The sequence below is a fragment of the Mercurialis annua genome, linkage group LG5 (assembly GCF_937616625.2).
Source record: "Mercurialis annua linkage group LG5, ddMerAnnu1.2, whole genome shotgun sequence".
In the NCBI taxonomy this organism is placed as follows: Eukaryota; Viridiplantae; Streptophyta; class Magnoliopsida; order Malpighiales; family Euphorbiaceae; genus Mercurialis; species Mercurialis annua.
Window position 1 is genome coordinate 53,428,838 of NC_065574.1, and position 20,468 is coordinate 53,449,305.

The following is a 20,468-nucleotide window of genomic DNA, read 5'->3' on the forward strand; positions in this document are numbered from 1 at the left end:
CCTCTCTATATTAATCATGAATTAGTGTTGAATTCATAAATAACTTCTTTCAATTAACAGTTCTGGAGATTTAATATAATTAAAATTTGTTTCTTCTTATATTAATTATTTAATTGTCAATTTGACCCATTAATTTGTCATCAATCGCTAAAAATAATCCCATATTACTTAAAAAAAAACAAATATCTATGGATTTATAAGTCTGAAGTTTCATCTACCTATAAAATTAGTTCTAATTATTAGGTAATGGTTGAATAATCACATTTCATAAGCATATGGGTCGTTACATCCGCACCAATTTATAAAGGATTAATCCATTTTAAGGTCCTTTAACTTTACGAGTTTTATTTATTTGATCCCTAAATTTTCATTTGGTGTTATTTACATATTTTATTTATCTGGTCTCTGAATTTCCATTTAGTCTTATATATCCCTGAACTTTGATTTTTCAATTTCTCAGGTCTTCAAAAATGCAAAATTAAAGGAGCATGTAAACAAACAAAATACAAAAGTTAAGAGATCAGATAAAGAAAAACGTAAAGTTAAAGGATCAAATAAAGAAAAACGTAAAGTAAGATAACATAAGTCCAAATGAAAGTTTAAGAATCAGATAAATAAAAAACGTAAAATTAAAGGATCAGATAAGTCAAAGAAAGTTTAAAGATCAAATAAACAAAACCCGTAAAGTTAAAGGATTAGATAAGCCCATGATATTAAAATGATATTTTTATTGTCATTTGACTCTAACTAACACTAAAAATGAACAGAAAGACTACTGCTAACGGAATTAAAAGTGGAGGACTATATGATTTAATTTTCAAACATGAGGGATTAAAAGTATGAATTATGACATAAGAAGGGGCTAATTTTCTCTTATATTAATATATAAAAATTAATTATATTTAAAATAATATGTATTGGCAAATTAAGGTTGAAATTATATTATATATATATTTTAAATATATTTATAGATTAAGTGAGTTGAAGTGTTACACATTAATTTTGATACAATTAGTTAAATAGATCATGATTGTATTAACACTAATCGTGTCAATATAATAGATCGAAACGACATGAACATGAACCACGAAAAATTATTAGGTAGACTCATTCTACCACGTCAGCCGTAAATTAAACTTATCACATCGTAACACGTCATTAAAATGATGGCAATATTGTAATATCACCATTTCAATTACACATTTATTATATATTGTAATTATTTTTAATAACATATTACGATGCAATAATGATACACTGAGTCTACCTAATAATTTCTTCATGAACCACGATCCATTTTTAACACCCTACTATATGATCATACTGAAATTTTCTCATACAAAACCAATATTAAAATTAAATGTATAGAAATAAGGGTTATTCTCACCAAATAGCACCACCTTTAGCGTTTTTTTGATTTAAACTCAACCTTTGGAACGTCTCATCCATTAGCACAACTTTTCCAACTTTTTATTTTATAGCCCGGTATGCATTTTATGCTCTGTTTTTTTGTTAAATTGACGTCGTTTTTGGTTGTACAGACGACCAAAACGACTTCGTTTTAGGCATTTATGCTAATATATGACACATAATGAAAGGTTGTGTTATTAGTTGAGACGTTTTAAGGGTTGAGTTTAAATTGAACAAAACGCTAAAGGTTGTGCGATATGGTAACATTAGTACTCTAGAAATAAAAACAGAAAATTCAATTGGAACTTCAACTTAAATACTTATCATGCCAACAGAAAATTCAGTTGGAACTTCAACTTAATTTACATCTTGAAATAAATCGATTGATATTTGGTTTAGTTGTTTTAGGCATTTAATTTTAGGTAACTCCCAACACTAACTATATGTATATGCAAATATTTTTTGAGCCACCGAGTAATTATATTAAAGGGATATTATAAATTTTGGCATGCTTAAATCTTTAATTCTTTAACTTTTTTTGGTGAGTGTTAATTGTTTTTAATTATTAAGTACTTACAAATTAAACAATCTTGATCCCTTATATAAAACCCTAAACACATGTACTCATTCTTCTTCTTCTTCTTCTTCTTCTTCTATTTTTTTCTCTCTCAATCTCAAAAGCAACAATAAACCCTTTCGAAATCAACAATTTCTTGCACCAATCTCACAGCTAATAAGAGATTATTTTCCTCCACAAATGCTCCAAATCGAAAACTCTAAACTCTCATGGGTTTCAAGATTCAAAACTTAATATTTCTGTTGATTCTTCTGATCATTTCCATTGCCGAGGCTACACATGAAATCCAACCCAAGAACACCATTGAAGATCAATCCGTAGCGCAATATCAAGTGTTCTATCTCAAGAACACCACACCGTTCATTTTAGACGGCGACGATCAAGAAGCTGTCGTAGTTGATAGCAAGAACAAGAACAAGAACAGAAAAATGACGATGAGAAAAAGAAAAATTGATAAAGATCAGATCAAGAATTTCAAATCAAGAACATTCTCTGTTATGCTTCCTAAGGGTTTTGTTCCGCCTTCTGGTTCGTCTCCTTGCCATAACGATAAACCTAATTTTAGGGTTTCGTTTTACTGCGATCTATCTACTACTATGAAACCCTAAAATCCAGTTCTTGAATTTTCTTGCTTCTTAATTTCTTTCGGAGCTTTCTTGATTAGTCTCGTTAGGGTTTTTTTTTGTAATTTCTTTTTTACTTTTTCACTTTGAGAAGCTGCTTGTTTTGAATGTGAAAAAACGATTTTGAATACGTTGTAACAGATATATAATAGTGAGTGTTGTATAATGGCTAATTATAATTGAATAATTTCTTCTTGTTGGTTCGTTGAAATTCTTTTATTTTATGACATTTTGCTGGAAGATTTCATTTTTCTTTTACGTGTTTTTTCTTGGTTAATTTTAATCAAGAATCATATGTTTCTGCTGGGTTTTTTTAAATCATGAAGAAATATCAGCGACAATATGTGATTTGATATCTATTGACCAATTCAGACATCTCTAGGCAGGAATTAATTGGTAGATGAACAAGAACTATTAATGAACCCATTTGACTTTTATTCTTCTTGGTATTTTTTTAATTTGGCGCAAGTTCTTTTAATCAATTCAATTTCAAATTGCATTAACATGATATGTATGTTTTACAAATAATTATTTAACGAAATGGTTGTACCATATTATTTGTCCAATAAATAAAAAAGACATTTATAATGTTAAAATATTTATAATCAAAATTCTAATACGGAAGATACTATTTGATTTGTTGTAAGAATGTCATGGTAGAATACCACAGTGTTGTGTTATATCAAAACATTTAAGATATAATTTAAGTGGTAATATATGTATTAAAAGTAAAAAATTAAATTTGTGTCAATCTCATCAGCATACATAAGAAATTTTTCATCCAGAAAATTCAATAAAACCATGCATGTGTTTTTGCATCGTATGCAGGGATAGTGTTTCATGGGCTATTGACATTTTCGTAGCGTGTACTCCATGCAAGAAATGTGGAAAATAACATACCTTTGATCCCGTTTAATTAATTTCTTAATGTTTACAATAACAAAATATACCATTGTACTAATATAAAAACAGATACGTACATTATTGAATGGCTTAATGACAAAAAAAAACTCCCATTTTTTTTGGCCATTTTTCAGTTTCATCGGGCACCGTTTGAATTGAAAAAATTCGCATGATCAAAATCCATGAATTTTAATCCACCGTTTGGTATAATTAAAAGTAATAAAAATTCGTGGATTGTTACAATCCATCATCTTTCAAAATCCTTCATTCAATTTTCCATCCAGGAGAAGGAAAAAATTAAAATCCACCATTTTTATACATAATGAATTATTAGAATAATTTATTATTTCAAAATTATCCATATAAATCCATTAATTTTAGGTTTTATCCAAACAATGAAATTTGTAAATCCACCAATTTCATATTTCATGGATTTTAAATCCTTTAATTTTATCAAATTCATCGATTTTAAAATTTTTCAATTCAAACAGTGCCTTAATGTTTTTGTCAATTGCATCCAAATTCATATTTTTGGGCTTTAATTCCACCTCAAATCAAATTGGACTATTTTTCACTCGAAAATAATTCATTAAAACTCTTATAAAGTATTTATTTAAAATCTTTTTCACTCAAAAATAAAAAATAAATATCTCATTTGAATTTTTTCAAATGAAAAAGACATCAATTTAATACTTGAGGTGGAATCGAAGCTCAAAGCATATAAATTTTTGTACAATTGGCGAAATTGCAACGTCAGGATAAACTTAAAAATAATAATTAAAAGACGAGTATTTTAAATTATAGGCCTTATTGAATATTCCAAAATAATTTTTAAAAGTTTTCAAAATAATTTTTACAAGAAAATTATTCATTAAATATATGTAAGACTTTTTTTTTCAATTTTGAATATAATAAGTTTTCTAATATAAAATACAGTAATTAATAAATGAAATGAAATTAATGTTTTTTCTTTTAAAATATTTCAAGATAACAGTTAGAGAAAAGTAGAGATAATAAATCTGAATCTTAATGAGCACCCACAATTCACAAAAGCAGCATCGAGCTCAAGCCAACTCCTCACCAAACCAACAACCAAACCGAACCAAAACCATGTCACCGATAACCACCACTTACACGGCAACTCCGTCGCAATTTCCCTCCCTTCACCGCTAAACTAAACACTGCCGCCAATTAGTCGGCTAACTATAATTCCCACATCAAATTAAGCCTTATTCAAAACAAAATGTCATTGAGGACATTTATCAAACACTTTCCCTCCACATTTAACCACCGCTCATATTCCTTCACCCCAACTCATCAAGACCCGTATTCTCTTCTCAAACAAGACCCGATTGAAATCTGCACTTCAATTTGGGTCAAATCATTTTCTTCCCCGCCAAACACAACTTTCCCCAACCTCACCGGTTTCCTCTCAAAACTCGACCTCTGGGTTCTCGCTTATCAGCGGAGCTCCGCTCACGTCACCGGAACTTTCCCGCCACGTAATGCTCTCCAAACCCACACTCTTCATTCTCTTATCTCCCTCCAAAACGCCGTCGTTCATAACCGTTTTAAATGGAACGACAAGATGAATCAATTCATCTTGAGTCCAAACGACAAGTCGTTTAGGAAAATTGTTTCCAATACGAAGCTTAAGGCAATGGTGAACTCTAGTGATCAATGTTTTCAGGACAGGGTAGTTCAGGAGGTGTTGTTGATGGTGGTGGAGCCGTTTTTCGAAGCGCGGTTTTCGAGTAAGTCTCACGGGTTTCGGCCTGGGAGGAATGCACACAGTGTTATTAGGACTATCAGGAGTAATTTTGCTGGTTATTTATGGTTTTTGAAGGGTGATTTGAGTGAGATTTTTGATGGTGTTGATGGTTATATTGTTATGGAATGTGTTGAAAAGGTTGTTAAAGATAAAAAAGTTTTGAACTTGATTAGAAATGCACTTGAAGAATCAGTCATAAATCGAGAGTTAAAGAATAAGAGTGGTAGTTGTGAAGAGTTGAGAAAGAAGAGGAAAAAGAAAGCTACAAAGAAGAAGATTTTGAATGAAAATGAGCCGAAACCTGACCCGTATTGGTTAAGGACTTTTTTCGATTTTGGTCCTGAGGAGGCGATGAAGATACCCGAGTATGGTTATTGTGGGATTATAAGTCCATTGCTTGCTAATGTTTGTCTAAATGAATTGGATAAAATGATGGAAGAAAAGATAGTTCAATTCTTTAGGCCAAACAATAGTGATTCGATTTGGAGAAATTCGATCAATGATGGGTGTCATAACCCTTCTTGGCCGGAGTTTGTTCCGTCTAGTGGTAACGAGAAGACCAGGAAAATGGATTACATTCGTTACGGAGGTCATTTTTTGATCGGTATTCGAGGGCCAAGAGAGGATGCTGTGCAAGTTCGGAGAGAAATTATTGAGTTTTGTGAAAGTAAATTAGGGATCAGATTGGACAACTCTAAGATTGAGATTGAGCACATAACAAGAGGGATTCAGTTTCTAGATCATATAATATGTCGTAGAGTTATATACCCGACGCTTCATTATACTGCAAGTGGTGGAAAAATTGTTAGTGAAAAGGGCGTAGGGACTTTGCTTTCGGTTACTGCTAGCTTACAACAATGCATTCGTCAATTTCGACGACTTTCCTTTGTCAAAGGCGATAAAGATCCAGAGCCCTTGCCTTGCAATCCAATGCTTTATTCAAGTCAATCTCACAGTAATGCGCAAATGAACAAATTTCTTGAGACTATGGCGGACTGGTATAGATATGCCGATAATCGAAAGAAAGTTGTTGGATTTTGTGCATACGTGATACGGAGTTCCTTGGCTAAACTTTATGCTGCTCGGTATAGACTAAAATCGCGTGCTAAGGTGTATAAGATTGCTTCGCGTAATCTGAGTAAACCTCTTAGGGAGAGTAGTAATAATTCTGCTCCTGAGTATTCTGATCTTTTAAGAATGGGACTTGTCGAGGCAATTGAAGGAGTTCAATTCTCCCATATGTCTTTGATTCCCTCGTGTGATTATACTCCATTTCCGAGGAATTGGATTCCGGATCATGAACGGGTTTTGCATGAGTATATTAAACTAGAAAATCCGAAATTCTTTTGTGACTTGCATAAATCTATAAAACGTCAAGGTTTGATGTTGCCTCAGGATGAAGTATCTGAGATTGTTTGGGATTACAAGACTTTTGGAATACGGAGATATCAATTTAGTGGTAATAATGTAGATGAGACTTCATGTTCTGCTGTAGAAGTTGTAACTTGATGTTTTGGATGCGCATTTGTAACAGAGGAACAGAGCAATGTTCATCATCATTACGCGCTATGTTGTATGGAGACTGAAACGCTGAAATAGAAAACGGCAGAATTACATTTTTTAAGGAACGGGTTATAACAATAAAAGTTGGAGTTTCAGAAGCGTTTTCAAAAGCGGAAATGAAATGTCAAAAATGTATAATTCGTCAAGTTGAGTTTCCTTACAGTATAGGATACAAGTTAAAAGGTGCAGTTCTCGGATACTTTCATATTATTCGTAGCAGTAAATTAATAAGGATGTTTCAGAGCTGTGTTAACTAAAAATAATGGCTATGCTGAACCAATGAATTTTGGGTCATCGGTATCGAAATAAAAATTAGCCATGCAGGATAAAACTAGTAGAGTTTGGAAAGCAATGATACAGTGTTAAACTGGGGGCCTAACTGTTCATTTTTTCAAACGGTAAAAGTATAAGTGAACCTTTTCAAACGTTAGGGGCATAAATGATCTTTTTTCAAACGTTGATGGCTCATTTGATCCCGGATCCAAACTTTAGGGGCATAAACGATCCTTTTATCTCTGCCACGTATGATTACACTAACAGAGTTTTAAGAGCTTGAAACGACGTTAAACCAAAAGGCCCGATTATCCATTTTTACTAACGTTCAGGGCGTGGGTGAACCTTTCCGGACGTTGAGTGCTTACTTGATCAAATTTTATAAATGACCCTTTTTCCTTATTTGAATGCAAAACAAACTGAGCTCGAACCAAGCTCGTGTAGTACTTGAACGAACACGAGGTTTTAATTTTTTAAACAAATGAATACGAGATAAACAAAAACCGAACATGAGTGCTAATTTAAATGAACTAGATATAAATATTTCATTCAAATTTCTAACACACACAAATGAACCATGAATGCTTTATCATATAACGAGCTGAGTATAAACACATTAAAACTCGACTAGGTTTACTTACATCCCTACTCAAAAATAATTACAATCGAAGTACATAATAGAACTGAGATATAATGTATTCTGTAATTATAAATACAAATATCATACACAATTTTTTTATAATCAACGGCCAGAGATGAATCCAGTGCAGCCATCTTTGGGGCAAATTGTGGGATTATACACAATTTCATCACAACCATCCGTTCGATGCCTCTGGAAATCAACGGTCATAGAGAACATAGCAATGAACAACACCAAATGATTCAGTGCATATCTCTGGCCCACACACTGATGGGTCCCAGTCCCAAAAACCAAAAAGTTCCTTTTAAATACTTGATCTTCTTGCCGCTCTTTCATGAACCGCTCTGGGTCGAACCGTTCCGGTTCAGTAAAGCCTTGAAATGAACTGTCATAAACCGATGGAAACACAATACTTCCTTTTGGAATTTTATATGTATCCGTCAACTGAAAATCTCTAAGGGCCTCGTGGGGCACTAAAGTCGCCGGCGTTCGATACCTGAGAACCTCACGCGCCACCGCCTGCGTGTAATTCATTTCCTTGATCAGTTCTGGAGTTATGATCTCACTGGAATCCGGTGACCATACGGCGGAAACTTCTTCTCTAACCTTAGATAAAACGTCTGGGTGCGATGCGAGCTGCGTTATAGCCCAAAGAAGTGAGGAAGTGGAACCGTCTTGGGCGGCAAAGAGGAAGTCAAACAAGTGGGTGCCGATCACAGCATCGCTAGTATGCGGCGAAGCAGGTTTACCGGCGGATTCCGCGGCGGAGATTTCTTGAATGGTTTCTTGCATCCAGAAATCAACCATACATAACGGCTCTTCCTTTTTCTCCATTCTGGTCTTACTTTGTCTTGCACATTCAGACAACGTTTCGACAAGACGACCATGAGCTACTCTCGCCCGACGAAACGCGAAACCAGGGAGATCAATAGGAAGCGCTAGGGTTCCATTGTTGAACTCGTTATAGTCAATCATGAACCTTTCGCGCATTTTTTGAGTCAAATACGGACCCACGAAAACCATTTGCGAAGTTTCAAGATTCATATCGCGAATCAACAAACGAAGAACAATCGGCTTCTTTGGATTCTCTGCACCGATCGCTGCCCATTTCTTGAAATGTTTGAGCATTGTCTTCTGCTGGGGAGAAAAGTAGCTAGAGAGAGCTCTGTGAGTAAAATTAGGAGTAATTCGGCGACGAAGATCTTTATGATCGTCGCCAAACAAATAAATAAGATTATGTTCACCAAATAATTTTTTCGCAAACGGATAACCGGCGAACATAAAAGCATCAGGTCGTACATTGGCAAAAATAAGATGTGAGAGTTCAGTGTCGCGAATAAAGACGACAAACACGCCGAGTAAGTAATTTACGGAGAAGCCGAAGCGACGAGCATAATCAGACTGAAGCTCCCAGAATTTGGTTGGGTTTCTAAAGCATGGAATTGTATTGCCGAGTAGTGGTAGAACAAGAAACGGACCGGAAGCGGAGCGTTTCTTGATGAAATAAGAAAGTTGTTCAAGAAAAATTATAATAACAAAGAAGGAGATTAGGTATGGGATTATAGTAGAAAAAGAGGGAATGGAAAATGACCAGTTCATTGTATTGTAAAAAATTTCGATATTTTTCTTACTTAGTGATAACGTAGCACATCTAGTAGGGGCGAAGCAACCTCGCCAGGAACGAACATCGCTAAGTCAAGCATTTCACCGACCTGGTAACAATTTCCGACCTTCTTGAAACCATAGAACGCATGACTTGGGGGGTCACCGGATCGATGGGAATTCAAACATCATCCGAGACAATCATGCCTGATAAGGTCGGACCAAGAATCTTACCCGAGCTCTGAAGTATGTTCGACTTAGACCTAAGCCGAGCTCCGAGCTCCTGAGCCCGAAACACTGGACCACCTAGTCCGAGATCTGAGCTACTCCCAGGTACGGGAACCATGATAACTTGACTCCCAAGTTATCCGGGCTCCGAGGTCCCGTCCAAAGAACGCTCACTCGTGTACCAAATCCTGGGACCACAGAAGATCTTCTGACAGGTACGTGAGGAATGTTCCCTCTGACACACCTAACAACCCGTGCCTCCCGCAGGGATATTCTACCACGTCAGCATAACTGATTTCTGGGACCACTGGGCTCACAGCCTGCCAGCGAGGCAGATTTGTCCTTAAACCCTAACTATAAATAGAGGGTTTAAGGACAAACCCTAGGTAATTTCTTTTTCTCTACTCTAAGCACTCTCTTTTCTCTTCTTCTTCTTCCTCTACCTAAAATCTCACTTGAGCGTCGGAGTGAACGTCCGGTGACCCCCACCGGAGTTCTTTCTGACCTCTGTCTGCTTGTGGTGTGCAGGTCGGAAAAGCTAGGATCCTGTTTGGTGATTTATCACTTGGCGCCGTCTGTGGGAAACGTTTTGTATTCCCTTGTTCTACTCTGGTTCTCTTGACGTTGCTGATCAGATCTTGACGAGAAACGATGGCTGATGATCCTGTTTTGGACAGGGTAGATCCTCTGGGAACTACGGCTGCCGACGCTAACTTGGTTGGTGGAGTCTCTGCTAGTGGTCGGACCTCTGTGATCACTGGCTTAACTCCTCCGGCGAATGCTCAGGTGGGAGGATCCAGGGCCTCCGGCAGTGGAGCTGGATTTGTGCCTTTATATGGGTTGGAAAACTATCCAAGGGCGAACCCTTTTGCTTCAGATCCAAGTCACACCCACTTATCAACCCCAGGAACCACCGTGCCTCAGAGTTTCCTCCACAATACCTTATCTCCCACTCAACTCAACTTCCCGGTAGACGCTACACTGGTGGCCACGGGAACGGGAACAACTTCTGGGCAGGATATACCTCCGGCGGTCTTACAAGCTCAAGAATATTTAGAATACATGGCTCGCCAGCTGCACCAGGCTCAGCAGATGCACTTTGCAGTCATGTCCCAGTATTACCCAAGTTACAATCCCTCAGCCACCCCTGTGGCCCCACCGCCCCGAGCTTCTGAGTTTCAGGATGGTCGTCTTCCGAGAGAAGAAGGTCGGAGCGATCACCCGCGACCCAGACCTAGGGGTCCCACAGAGCATCAAGCACCAAGAGGCGAAGATCATCGTGACACTAATCTGCCGAGAGACGAAGGTCGGCATGATCGCCCTTTTCCGAGAGACGAAGGTCGGAATGATCCTCCTCCTCCTCGAAGGGAGGGGGTGCAAGACGAGAATCTACCACCGGGGACACAGCGCGGTGACGCTGGTTTGGGGAGGGGAGACCCAGACCCGGAGGCAGATCCTCTGCGGACCGCGAGGGCAGGAGTCCCACCGGTCAGGAGAAACGGGGCAGAGAGTGTTCACAGCTCGGGTGCAGCATCTCAGCATCAGAAAACTTTGCATGACGAGGTTACTCGTCTGGTCCAGGCCGAGCTGGATAGGCACAAAGGGCACAAGGCAGAGTCTCGACCTTTTACTACCTGTGGCATTGCTAGCCCTTTATCAAAGGCTATATGGGATGACCCATTTCCAGATAAGTTTAAATATCCGCCCATTGACAGATATAACGGTAAATCCGACCCGATGACTCATTTAAGTTGTTTTCAGGTTGCCATGGGAGTTCAAAGTGTCTCGGACGCAACAGTGTGCAAGGTGTTCCCCTCGACGTTGAGTGATGCGGCGCAAAAGTGGTACCAGAACCTCAAGGAAGGCTCTATTACTAGCTTCAGGGAGCTTGCTATGGCTTTCAAAACTCATTTTGCCCCGAGCATCGAACGAAAGAAAAGATCCAGTGATTTGAAGAAGTGCTTTCAAAAACCGGGAGAAAGTTTAAAAGCTTACATTGCTCGGTTCAATGCCGAGGCAATCATGATAGAAGATTTGAACGATGATACCGCCATCGATGCTATGAAAGATAACACCAGCATGCAAGTCTTCCGAGACAGCCTGATCACCAACCCGGTTGACACTTACACCGAGTTGATGGACAGGGCTTGGAATTATATCAATCTTGACGAGGAAAGGCAGAGGAAGTCTTACGGGACGGCTAGCCCGGTTCCCAGTAAAACGCAGAATACTCAGGGATCTAACCGTAACCAAGATCGGTACCGACCTCTGAACGAGACTTCGGGGTACAGAGGTAACAAACCATTCAATGCTCAGACCAGTCCGCCAAGTACGGGGCCTGGTACTAAGCCAAGTTTCAGTATTGGAGGAGGAACGGAAGGATATGTAGATCGAGCAGGAGTGCCGAGACAGTATGTACCACTCAATACTCCGAGGGAACAAATTCTATCCTGGATCAAGCACAACAACGAAGAGATTCGTTACCCGCCGAGGCTAGTGAAAGATGGAGACCGATCCAAGTTCTGTGATTTTCATGATGGTTATGGCCACGAAACAGAGGAGTGCGGACGTTTGCGAAGTGAAATTGACAAGTTGGTCTGTCAGGGGCGATTACAACATTTTGTTGTGGCCAAGGAGGGCCAAGACCGAGGAAATACGAGGGTCAACTCGGTCAGGTCGGAGCCCGGGGGGAGTAGGGAGGCTCAATCCCCATCAAAGAAAACACAAGTCACGGGGGTAATTAACACAATCTCGGGAGGAACCTCAGAGTCCGAATACGGTCGCAAGCGCAGAAAGAAAAAGCAAAAGATGGTCATGTCGGTATCTACTGGGACGCCATGGCCTAACATTGTTTTCGGGCCAGAGGATGCGAAAGGAGTAGATTTTCCTCATGAAGACGCCTTGATCGTATCCGCCATCATTGGATCGAAATGGGTAAAACGATTGCTGGTAGACGATGGAAGCTCGGTTAACTTGTTGACTCTGTCAGTCTTTTTGACAATGGGAGGATCCAAGACTGACCTCAAGCCTGTGAACATTCCTCTCCTTGGGCTGGGGGGAGCTCCAGTTACCCCAGAGGGCATGGTCGAGCTGGATCTAGAGCTCGGCATCGAAATACCTCAGGAGGACGGAACAGAGGGAATCCTGGCGGAACCAACACGGAAGGTACGTTCACTGTTCATGATAGTTGACATGCCTCTTGCTTATAATGGTATTCTTGGTAGACCTATGTTGTATAGCACAGGTGCAGTGACTAGTATTCGTTACTTGATGATGAAAATCCCAGTGGAAAACGAGGTCATAACTATCAGGGGAAACCAAACCCTATCTAGGCAATGTTACATGGCCACTATGGGCAGCACGGTGGAAACGATGAACATCGATACACCCGAGCTGCTCATCAGAGAGAAAAAAGCTCAGAAACCCCGAGAAAACTTAGAAACGATCGAACTTACAGAGGGATCCGAGATGTATGTAAAGCTAGGGGTAGATTGGCCAGACGAGCACCGGGAGGCTATCATAGCTCGGATAAAACAGTACGTGGAGGAGTTCACCAACAAGCCAGAGGATATTGGGGGGGTAGACCCTAAGATCATCTCGCACAAGTTAAATGTGGATGCGAAATGCAAACCTGTCAAGCAAAAGAAGAGAACTTTCTCTCTAGAGAAACAGATTGCCATCCGAGATGAAGTGGAGAAGCTCTTGAAAGCCGGGTTCATCAGGAAAGTAGACTACCCTGAATGGCTGGCTAACGTAGTCTTGATCAAAAAGTCCAACGGTAGATGGAGGCTTTGTATAGATTTCACTGATCTAAACAACGCCTGCCCAAAGGACAGTTTTCCTCTGCCAAACATTGACCAACTGGTGGACGCGACGTGCGGATTTGCGGTCTATGCATTTTTAGATGCTTCTCAGGGATATCACCAGATCCCGATGAGTAAAGATGACGAAGAAAAAACAGCTTTCACAACGGATCTGGGGACCTATTGTTACAAGAAAATGCCTTTTGGTTTGAAAAATGCTGGGGCAACTTATCAAAGACTCATGAATCATGTCTTTAAAGATCAACTGGGCAAAAATGTCGAGGTTTATGTGGATGACATAGTCGTGAAATCTAAAGGGATCGAGGAACATGCAGAAGATCTGGCAGAAACTTTTGAAAAGCTGAAAGGTTTTAACCTTAAGCTGAACCCGGAAAAGTGCGTTTTCGCGGTACGCTCGGGGAAATTCCTAGGGCACCTCATCTCGGAGAAGGGCATTGAAGCCAACCCGGAGAAAATCGAGGCAGTAATGAGCATGAAAGCACCCAGCTCAGTGAAAGAGGTACAAAAGTTGAACGGGAGAGTAACGGCGTTGGGCAGATTCATGAGTTGCTCGGCCAAACGATGTTTGCCATTTTTCAAAATCCTGAAGAATACAAAGAATTTCAAGTGGACAGAGGAGTGTAACGCAGCTTTTGAAGAGCTGAAGGTTTACCTCAGCACACCCCCGGTGCTGGGTAGACCTGAGCCTGGGGAAATCTTATACTTGTATCTCTCGGTGAATGACGAGACAGCAGCGGCAGTCCTGGTGAAGGAGGAAAAGGGTCTGCAAACCCCAGTTTACTATCTCAGCAGGGTCTTGAAAGGCCCGGAGGTCAGATACCCAAAAATCGAGAAATTTGCTTTGGCATTGAAGGTGGCGGCTGAAAAGCTAAGGAGATATTTTGAGGCTCACATCATTGTAGTACGTACGAACCAACCTCTGAGAAAAGCATTGCAGAGGCCAGAGATGTCGGGACGGCTGGTCAGCTGGTCGGTCCAGCTGGGAGGATATGACATCCGGTATGAACCAAGACCAGCTCTGAAAGCACAAGTATTGGCAGATTTCATAGCTGAGACCACTGCAAGCGACCAACCCGAAGAACCTGATGAACAACTTCTACGGTGGGTCTTAGAAGTTGACGGGGCATCAAATCTAGATGGATCGGGGGCAGGCGTAGTCTTGAAAGGCCCTCACGGAGTCACACTCCGAAGCTCGGTAAAATTCGATTTCCCGGCATCCAATAATGCCGCGGAGTATGAGGCTCTGTTGATCGGATTGAGAATGGTAAACGTGGTCAAGGCCGAGCACGTAACAATAAGAAGTGATTCTCAGTTAGTTGTTTGTCAAACTCTGGGTACTTTTGAAGCTCGGGATTCGGAAATGAGGAGATACGTTGACAGAGTCAAATTCTTCTTGAACAAAATTCAGGAGCTCGGAGGAAAATGGGTAATAGAGCAAGTTCCTCGTTTGGAAAACCAAGAGGCCGATGTATTGGCCAAAGCAGCAACAGTGAACGAAAAGATACCAGGAGTCCATTTCTCTGTCCAAAAGCATTCCAGTATTGACAACTATGAAACCATTTTTCTAACTCAGCCTTTGGAAAACTGGATGCAAGGTATAGCCCACTACCTGATGGATGGAACTCTGCCAGAAAACAGAGATAAAACCTACAAAATCTTGCGACAAGCTCCGTACTACGCGTTCCTCGACGGAGTCTTGTACAGAAAGTCATTCACCCACCCGTGGTCGAGATGCTTGACAGCTGAGGAAGGAGAGTATGTGTTGAGAGAGATACATGAGGGTATTTGCGGGGCACACATAGCTCCCCGCATGTTGGCCAAGAAAGCAGTGTTGCAGGGCTACTACTGGCCCCTGATGGTTAAGCAAGCGGAGGAAATAGTAAAGAAGTGTGAAAACTGCCAGAGACACCAGAATATCCGACATGCTCCTACTACAGAGCAGTGTCCTATTACAAGTCCTTGGCCATTTGCAACGTGGGGAATTGATATCCTGGGGCCTTTCACGCCAACCACGGGGCAGAAAAAGTTCTTGATAGTGGCAGTAGATCACTTTACTAAGTGGCTCGAGGTAGAGGCAGTGAGCACCATCACAGAAGCTCGGATCTGGGATTTCTTCTGGAGGCAAATTGTGTGTCGTTTCGGTAAACCCAGAGCGTTGGTAACTGATAACGGAAAGCAGTTCAACTGCCGAGCCTTCAAGGAATTTTGCAACGACTTGCACATTGACCTGCGCTTCACGTCAGTAGTTCACCCGCAGAGCAATGGGATGACTGAAGTAACCAACCGGACGATCCTAAAAGGGCTCAAGGCCAGGCTAGGGGAGTTCGATAGACAGTGGCTGGAAGAGCTACCGAAGGTCATTTGGGCTTACAGAACCACGCCAAGGGCAGGCACAGGAGACACCCCGTTTTCTCTAACATATGGGTGCGAGGCAATGATACCGGTGGAAATCGGGATGCCAACTCTAAGGGTCCAGTTCTTCGATGAGGCTAAGAACGAGGAAGAACAGAAATTATGCTTAGACCTGCTGGAAGAGCGAAGAGAACAGGCAGCGCTAAGAATCGAAGCATACAAGCAAAGAATGGCTAAGTATCATAACAAGAGAGTTAAACCCTTGAGTTTCCAAGTCGGTGATCTGGTCCTACGACGGGCAGACATTGCTAAGGGAAATGCTGGAGTGGGAAAGCTCGACCCTAACTGGGAAGGCCCCTATCGAGTCACGGAGGTCGGACGAGCAGGAGCTTATAAAATAGCACACATGTCGGGCAGGGTGCTCCCGAGAACTTGGAACTCCCAGGTTCTTCGGAAATACTATCAGTAGTTACTTGTTTTCATTTTTGAGGTACCTAGGGGTTTTTTCACTTATGTTTGAGTTAGGCTTTTGTAAAACTCAAACATAAGTTTTTCCCCTCAATGAATAAAAAAGATTAAAAAGAATTCATGTCTTTTTTAAAACCCGAGTACTTTACTCGGTAAAAAATCCACGGGCTATGTGCCATCTACGGGCTATGTGCCACCAGCTGGCTATGTGCCATCCACGGGCTATGTGCCACCAGCGGGCTATGTGCCACCAGCGGGCTATGTGCCATCCACGGGCTATGTGCCACCAGCGGGCTATGTGCCATCCACGGGCTATGTGCCACCAGCGGGCTATGTGCCACCAGCGGGCTATGTGCCATCCACGGGCTATGTGCCATCCACGGGCTATGTGCCATCCACGGGCTATGTGCCATCCACGGGCTATGTGCCATCCACGGGCTATGTGCCACCCCCGGGCTATGTGCCATCCAGCGGGCTATGTGCCATCCGCGGGCTATGTGCCATCCGCGGGCTATGTGCCATCCGCGGGCTATGTGCCGTCCACGGGCTATGCGCCATCTACGGGCTGTGTGCCACCTACGGGCTGTATGCCGCCTGCGAGCTATGACAATCCCGGGTCATCCAGAGATAACAGGTTATCCACGCCGAGCAACTTGATCAAGCTCGACTTATGAAAAACTGAGAACCTACCCTAGCATTTGTTATCCCAAGTCTAAGTCAAGAGCCCACGTATAAAAACAACATAGAAACTAGAAAATTTATACTACAAGTTAGCCATGAAAAACTTCATTCAGAAAGATAACATGCAAACCAGCAGGTAAAAAACAAGATATATATACTAAGGCCAAAGTGACCAAACTTTGCAAAAGTATTCAAAGTATAACAAAGGAGCTCGGAGCTCAACATTGCAAAATAACAGAAAACATTCATTCAGAAAAGCACATATAAAAAAGATGTCCAAATCTTATAAAAAGAGCTCGAGGCTCAATATTCAAAAAAAAAAAAAGAAGAGAGTACAAAGAAGAAAACACTGTTCCAAAAATTTACAAGGCAAGAAAAACGATAAACTATCTAAGAAGGGTTGGTGCCCGGATCTTGGCCATCCACCAGATAATCTTCAACCTCGGCTGGACCATCATAATCCTGGGGAAGCTCTTTTGCTCGACGTCCCAACTCCTCGACATCCAGCACAAAGTCGGATACGTCGAGGTCGGCTCCAAAACGTCCACGGACATACTCGCCCACCTGCATCTCGCTCACATAAAGAATTCGGCGAAAATCTTCGTAGATCTTCTCTTCCCGACCCCTGACGTCTTTGACTTGGGCCTCAGCCTCTTCCGCCCGCTTTGTGGCCTCGGTGATCTTTTTCTTCTGATCAGACACAGTCTCCCGAAGACCCTTCGAAGCCAGCTCATTCCGGGTAGTCAGGTCTGCTAGCTGCTTCGAAAAGTCCTCACGAGCCGAGGTCTTTTCATTTTCAAGTTGGGCCACCTCGGCTCGGAGCTTCTCCAACACACCGAGGTCCTCAGCCCGGCGATCCTCAGAGCTCTTCAGCTGAGACTCCAAGGTAACAACCAAAGCAGCCCCCTCAGAGGCCTTCTTTTCCGCCTCGGTCGCTCGTCTTCCGGCCTCCCGGGCTTTCCTCTGCTCAGTCAGTAGGAGATTTTTGGCCAAGGTAAGATCAACCTCCATCCGGCTCTGGTTTTGATCTGCCATATACGACATCTGGGAAGCCTGAGAAAAGAGAAAGAAAAGCATAACAAATTAGAAAAGAACACATATAACGAAAAACATGATAAACACAAATGAAAAACGCAAGGCATTTACCTGGAGGCAGAAGGACGAAATCACCGCCCATAAATTCTCAGGCTTGAACGTTTTGTAGTGCTCCTTGTCGGCGGGCATTGTTGTGACCCGAGCAACATCTCCAGCGATGGCCAGCTCGTTCAAGGTTGCAGGCAAACCATCATTGTGCCTGCTAACCCACTCGGCGAAGCTCGCGCGAGTAATGGTCTGAGGACCAGGAGCAGTAGTGCTCGACCCCGAAGAAATCTCGGGATGGTCCGGTGCTCGGTTGGCAGGAGCCCGAGAACTCTGGCCAGCAGCCGCAGGAGCTGCTCCTTCTGGACCAGCCTTCTCCCGACCTGGGCCATCCACCGTCTCGGTGGAGTCTAAGTTGACGAACGGAATGTCCCCAACTGGTTGGGCACCCGCCGGCACCTCGATTCCCTCCGGCAAACGAACCCGGAGAGGAACAGCGTCCATACCCTGCAAGGGTTCTTCAGGAGCGCCCTTAGCAGCATGCACCTCGGCAGGAGGAGACTTCGGAACCTCGGCAGCCTTGGGGAGAGGAGGAGGTGCCGGTGTAACATTTCGGCTCGCCGACCTCTTGCGCTTCTTCCCAGCAAGTTTTCCTAAATCAAGGCTCTCCACTGCAAAGACACAAAAATCCCAAATTTAAAACAGGAACAAAAACAAACAACATGACAAGGACAAAAAACAAACCCCCAGCACTGGGCACTGAATTCTTCCAGTAGTCAAAAACAAGCTTCGGACACAAGTCGTCAGCTTGTGTTTTCTTCCCCGGAGGGGCATCATCCCGAAGGATCGCAATGTCGTTATCTTCTAGAGGTCCCGGGATGTGGAACCACTTCTCCGGCTTGTAGCATTTGATCACCCACGAGGTGCTCATCCCATCAAAAGCCGAGGGGTGGGTAATTTGGAAATAATCCTCTTTGAAATCCCGGAGTGAATCAATCACTCCGGAGATCAACCCCCCGGGAACCGCTTTTCTTTCACTCCGGAACCGCAGGTACGCGAAGTGGTTCCGGTCCTTCAGAGACATGAGGTATAAACAGCAGAATAACCTCATGCTGGGAACCACCCCGGTCTTCTCGCAGAGCTTCAAGAAGCAAGAGAAGTGTCGAACCCCATTAGGGTGAATCTGAGACAGGGGAACCTCGAAGTACCGGCTCAGCTGTTTGTAGTCCTCGCGCAGGGGAAACCGGATCCCGGACTGCAAATGCTCCAGGGTCAGCATGATGGTGTTTGCAGGAGGCACGTCATTCAGCTTTTGCCCCTCGGGCACCAAAGACAGCTCGTATTCGACAGGAATACCGAACGTTTCCCGTACTGCTCTCAGAAAACCCCGGGTGCACCGAGAGGCCTTGATATCACGGTCATCATTTTTCTCGCTGGCCTCGGGAGCTTTTCTCTTCTTTTTCCCCTTCTCGACCGGTAAAGGTTGGGAGGTCCCAGTCTCTTCCACATCCGGGGTGTTACCTCGGAGAGGGCGAACGACTACGAACTCCGTAGACGGCTCGTCTGTGCCCACACCGTGATCGTCATATCCCATCCCCTCTTCACGATCTAAGGTTTCACCCGACATACCTAAAGACACAGAAACTAGCTCGGATGAGACGAGTTCCAAATGGAAAAACTAGACAAACGCGTAGCAAAGTCAAAATTACAGATCAAGACTAAATTCCTAAGGGGTGAAACCATAAGAACGTGAAGAACATCGAAATGAATTCCCAGAAATTCTGGAAACTCAGTTCTCAAACAAAAAACATAAAATTCAAAGCACACAAAGGTAAATCAAGTTCTGGAAATCAAGAACAGCGCATTGAGCAACGTATGTCATCACTCACAGACACTAGAATAAACAAAAAGAGTTAATCCAAAACTCTAGAAGATCAAAAACGCCAAACACGGAAAACACAGAAGAATTTCCAGATTTCTGGAAATTCCTCTCCCAAACAGAAAACGCAAAACAGAGAACAGAGGAAATCACAAAGAAAACTAAATCAAACACAGCCAAAATATCTAATCCAGAATCAAATACAGTAACGCAGAGAAAGTCACAAGGAAAACAGAATCCAAAACATCATGCAATGGAATATCACCAAGAACACATACATCTAAGCCAGAAACTACAACAAAATCAGAAAGGCTTACTTGTATATAGCACAGTAAATCCTTCGCAAGAAGAAACGAACACAGCAGCAAACAACTTCAATTAGCAGAACCAGCAAAATCTCCCCAACGATGCGAAGAACAAACAAAAAGGTCTTCAAACTCAGAAAAACAAAGAAATTCAGAAGGCGATGAACTGAGAAATTATAAGTTTAATTGTCTAACTCAGAGAAACAGAGAAATGAAAAAGTCTCTAAATGTTTGAAAAATGAAATTTATACCTGAAAAGAGAGGGAAACTGAAAGGACACGCCTTTAAT

At 42.0% G+C, this 20,468-nt stretch overlaps 4 protein-coding genes across 4 annotated transcripts; 3 read left to right on the forward strand and 1 right to left on the reverse strand.

The window, feature by feature from the left end:
• The first annotated feature begins 2,035 nt into the window (after positions 1-2,035).
• Positions 2,036-2,814, forward strand: LOC126682892 (uncharacterized). Its single transcript, XM_050378659.2, has one exon. The coding sequence runs from the start codon at positions 2,197-2,199 to the stop codon at positions 2,593-2,595; it is 399 nt and encodes a 132-aa protein (XP_050234616.1). The 5' UTR covers positions 2,036-2,196; the 3' UTR covers positions 2,596-2,814.
• Positions 2,815-4,538: 1,724 nt separating this feature from the next.
• LOC126683298 (nuclear intron maturase 1, mitochondrial) lies at positions 4,539-7,129 on the forward strand. The gene has a single exon (XM_050379149.2). It carries the CDS (start codon positions 4,757-4,759, stop codon positions 6,791-6,793), a length of 2,037 nt encoding a protein of 678 aa, XP_050235106.1. The 5' UTR covers positions 4,539-4,756; the 3' UTR covers positions 6,794-7,129.
• A 562-nt stretch (positions 7,130-7,691) lies between these two features.
• On the reverse strand, positions 7,692-9,389 carry LOC126683299 (cytochrome P450 710A1-like). The gene has a single exon (XM_050379150.1). The coding sequence runs from the start codon at positions 9,357-9,359 to the stop codon at positions 7,863-7,865; it is 1,497 nt and encodes a 498-aa protein (XP_050235107.1). The 5' UTR covers positions 9,360-9,389; the 3' UTR covers positions 7,692-7,862.
• Positions 9,390-12,398: 3,009 nt separating this feature from the next.
• LOC130015570 (uncharacterized) lies at positions 12,399-17,055 on the forward strand. The gene is made up of 6 exons (XM_056105937.1): positions 12,399-12,755; positions 13,071-13,343; positions 13,677-13,913; positions 14,022-14,225; positions 14,268-15,962; positions 17,029-17,055. Exons 1-6 carry the CDS (start codon positions 12,399-12,401, stop codon positions 17,053-17,055), a joined length of 2,793 nt encoding a protein of 930 aa, XP_055961912.1.
• The last annotated feature ends 3,413 nt before the right edge of the window (positions 17,056-20,468 follow it).

What these genes read in the sequence shown, in the direction of transcription:
- LOC130015570 (XM_056105937.1), top strand. Translation starts at nt 12,399, where the DNA reads ATGGTCATGTCGGTATCTACTGGGACGCCATGGCCTAACATTGTTTTC. An exon ending in ACCCTGAATGGCTGGCTAAC is followed by an intron (nt 13,344 to 13,676) that starts GTAGTCTTGATC and finishes AAAAATGTCGAG; the next exon opens with GTTTATGTGGATGACATAGT. An exon ending in GGGTCTTGAAAGGCCCGGAG is followed by an intron (nt 14,226 to 14,267) that starts GTCAGATACCCA and finishes TTGGCATTGAAG; the next exon opens with GTGGCGGCTGAAAAGCTAAG.
- LOC126683298 (XM_050379149.2), top strand. Translation starts at nt 4,757, where the DNA reads ATGTCATTGAGGACATTTATCAAACACTTTCCCTCCACATTTAACCAC.
- LOC126683299 (XM_050379150.1), bottom strand. Translation starts at nt 9,359, where the DNA reads ATGAACTGGTCATTTTCCATTCCCTCTTTTTCTACTATAATCCCATAC.
- LOC126682892 (XM_050378659.2), top strand. Translation starts at nt 2,197, where the DNA reads ATGGGTTTCAAGATTCAAAACTTAATATTTCTGTTGATTCTTCTGATC.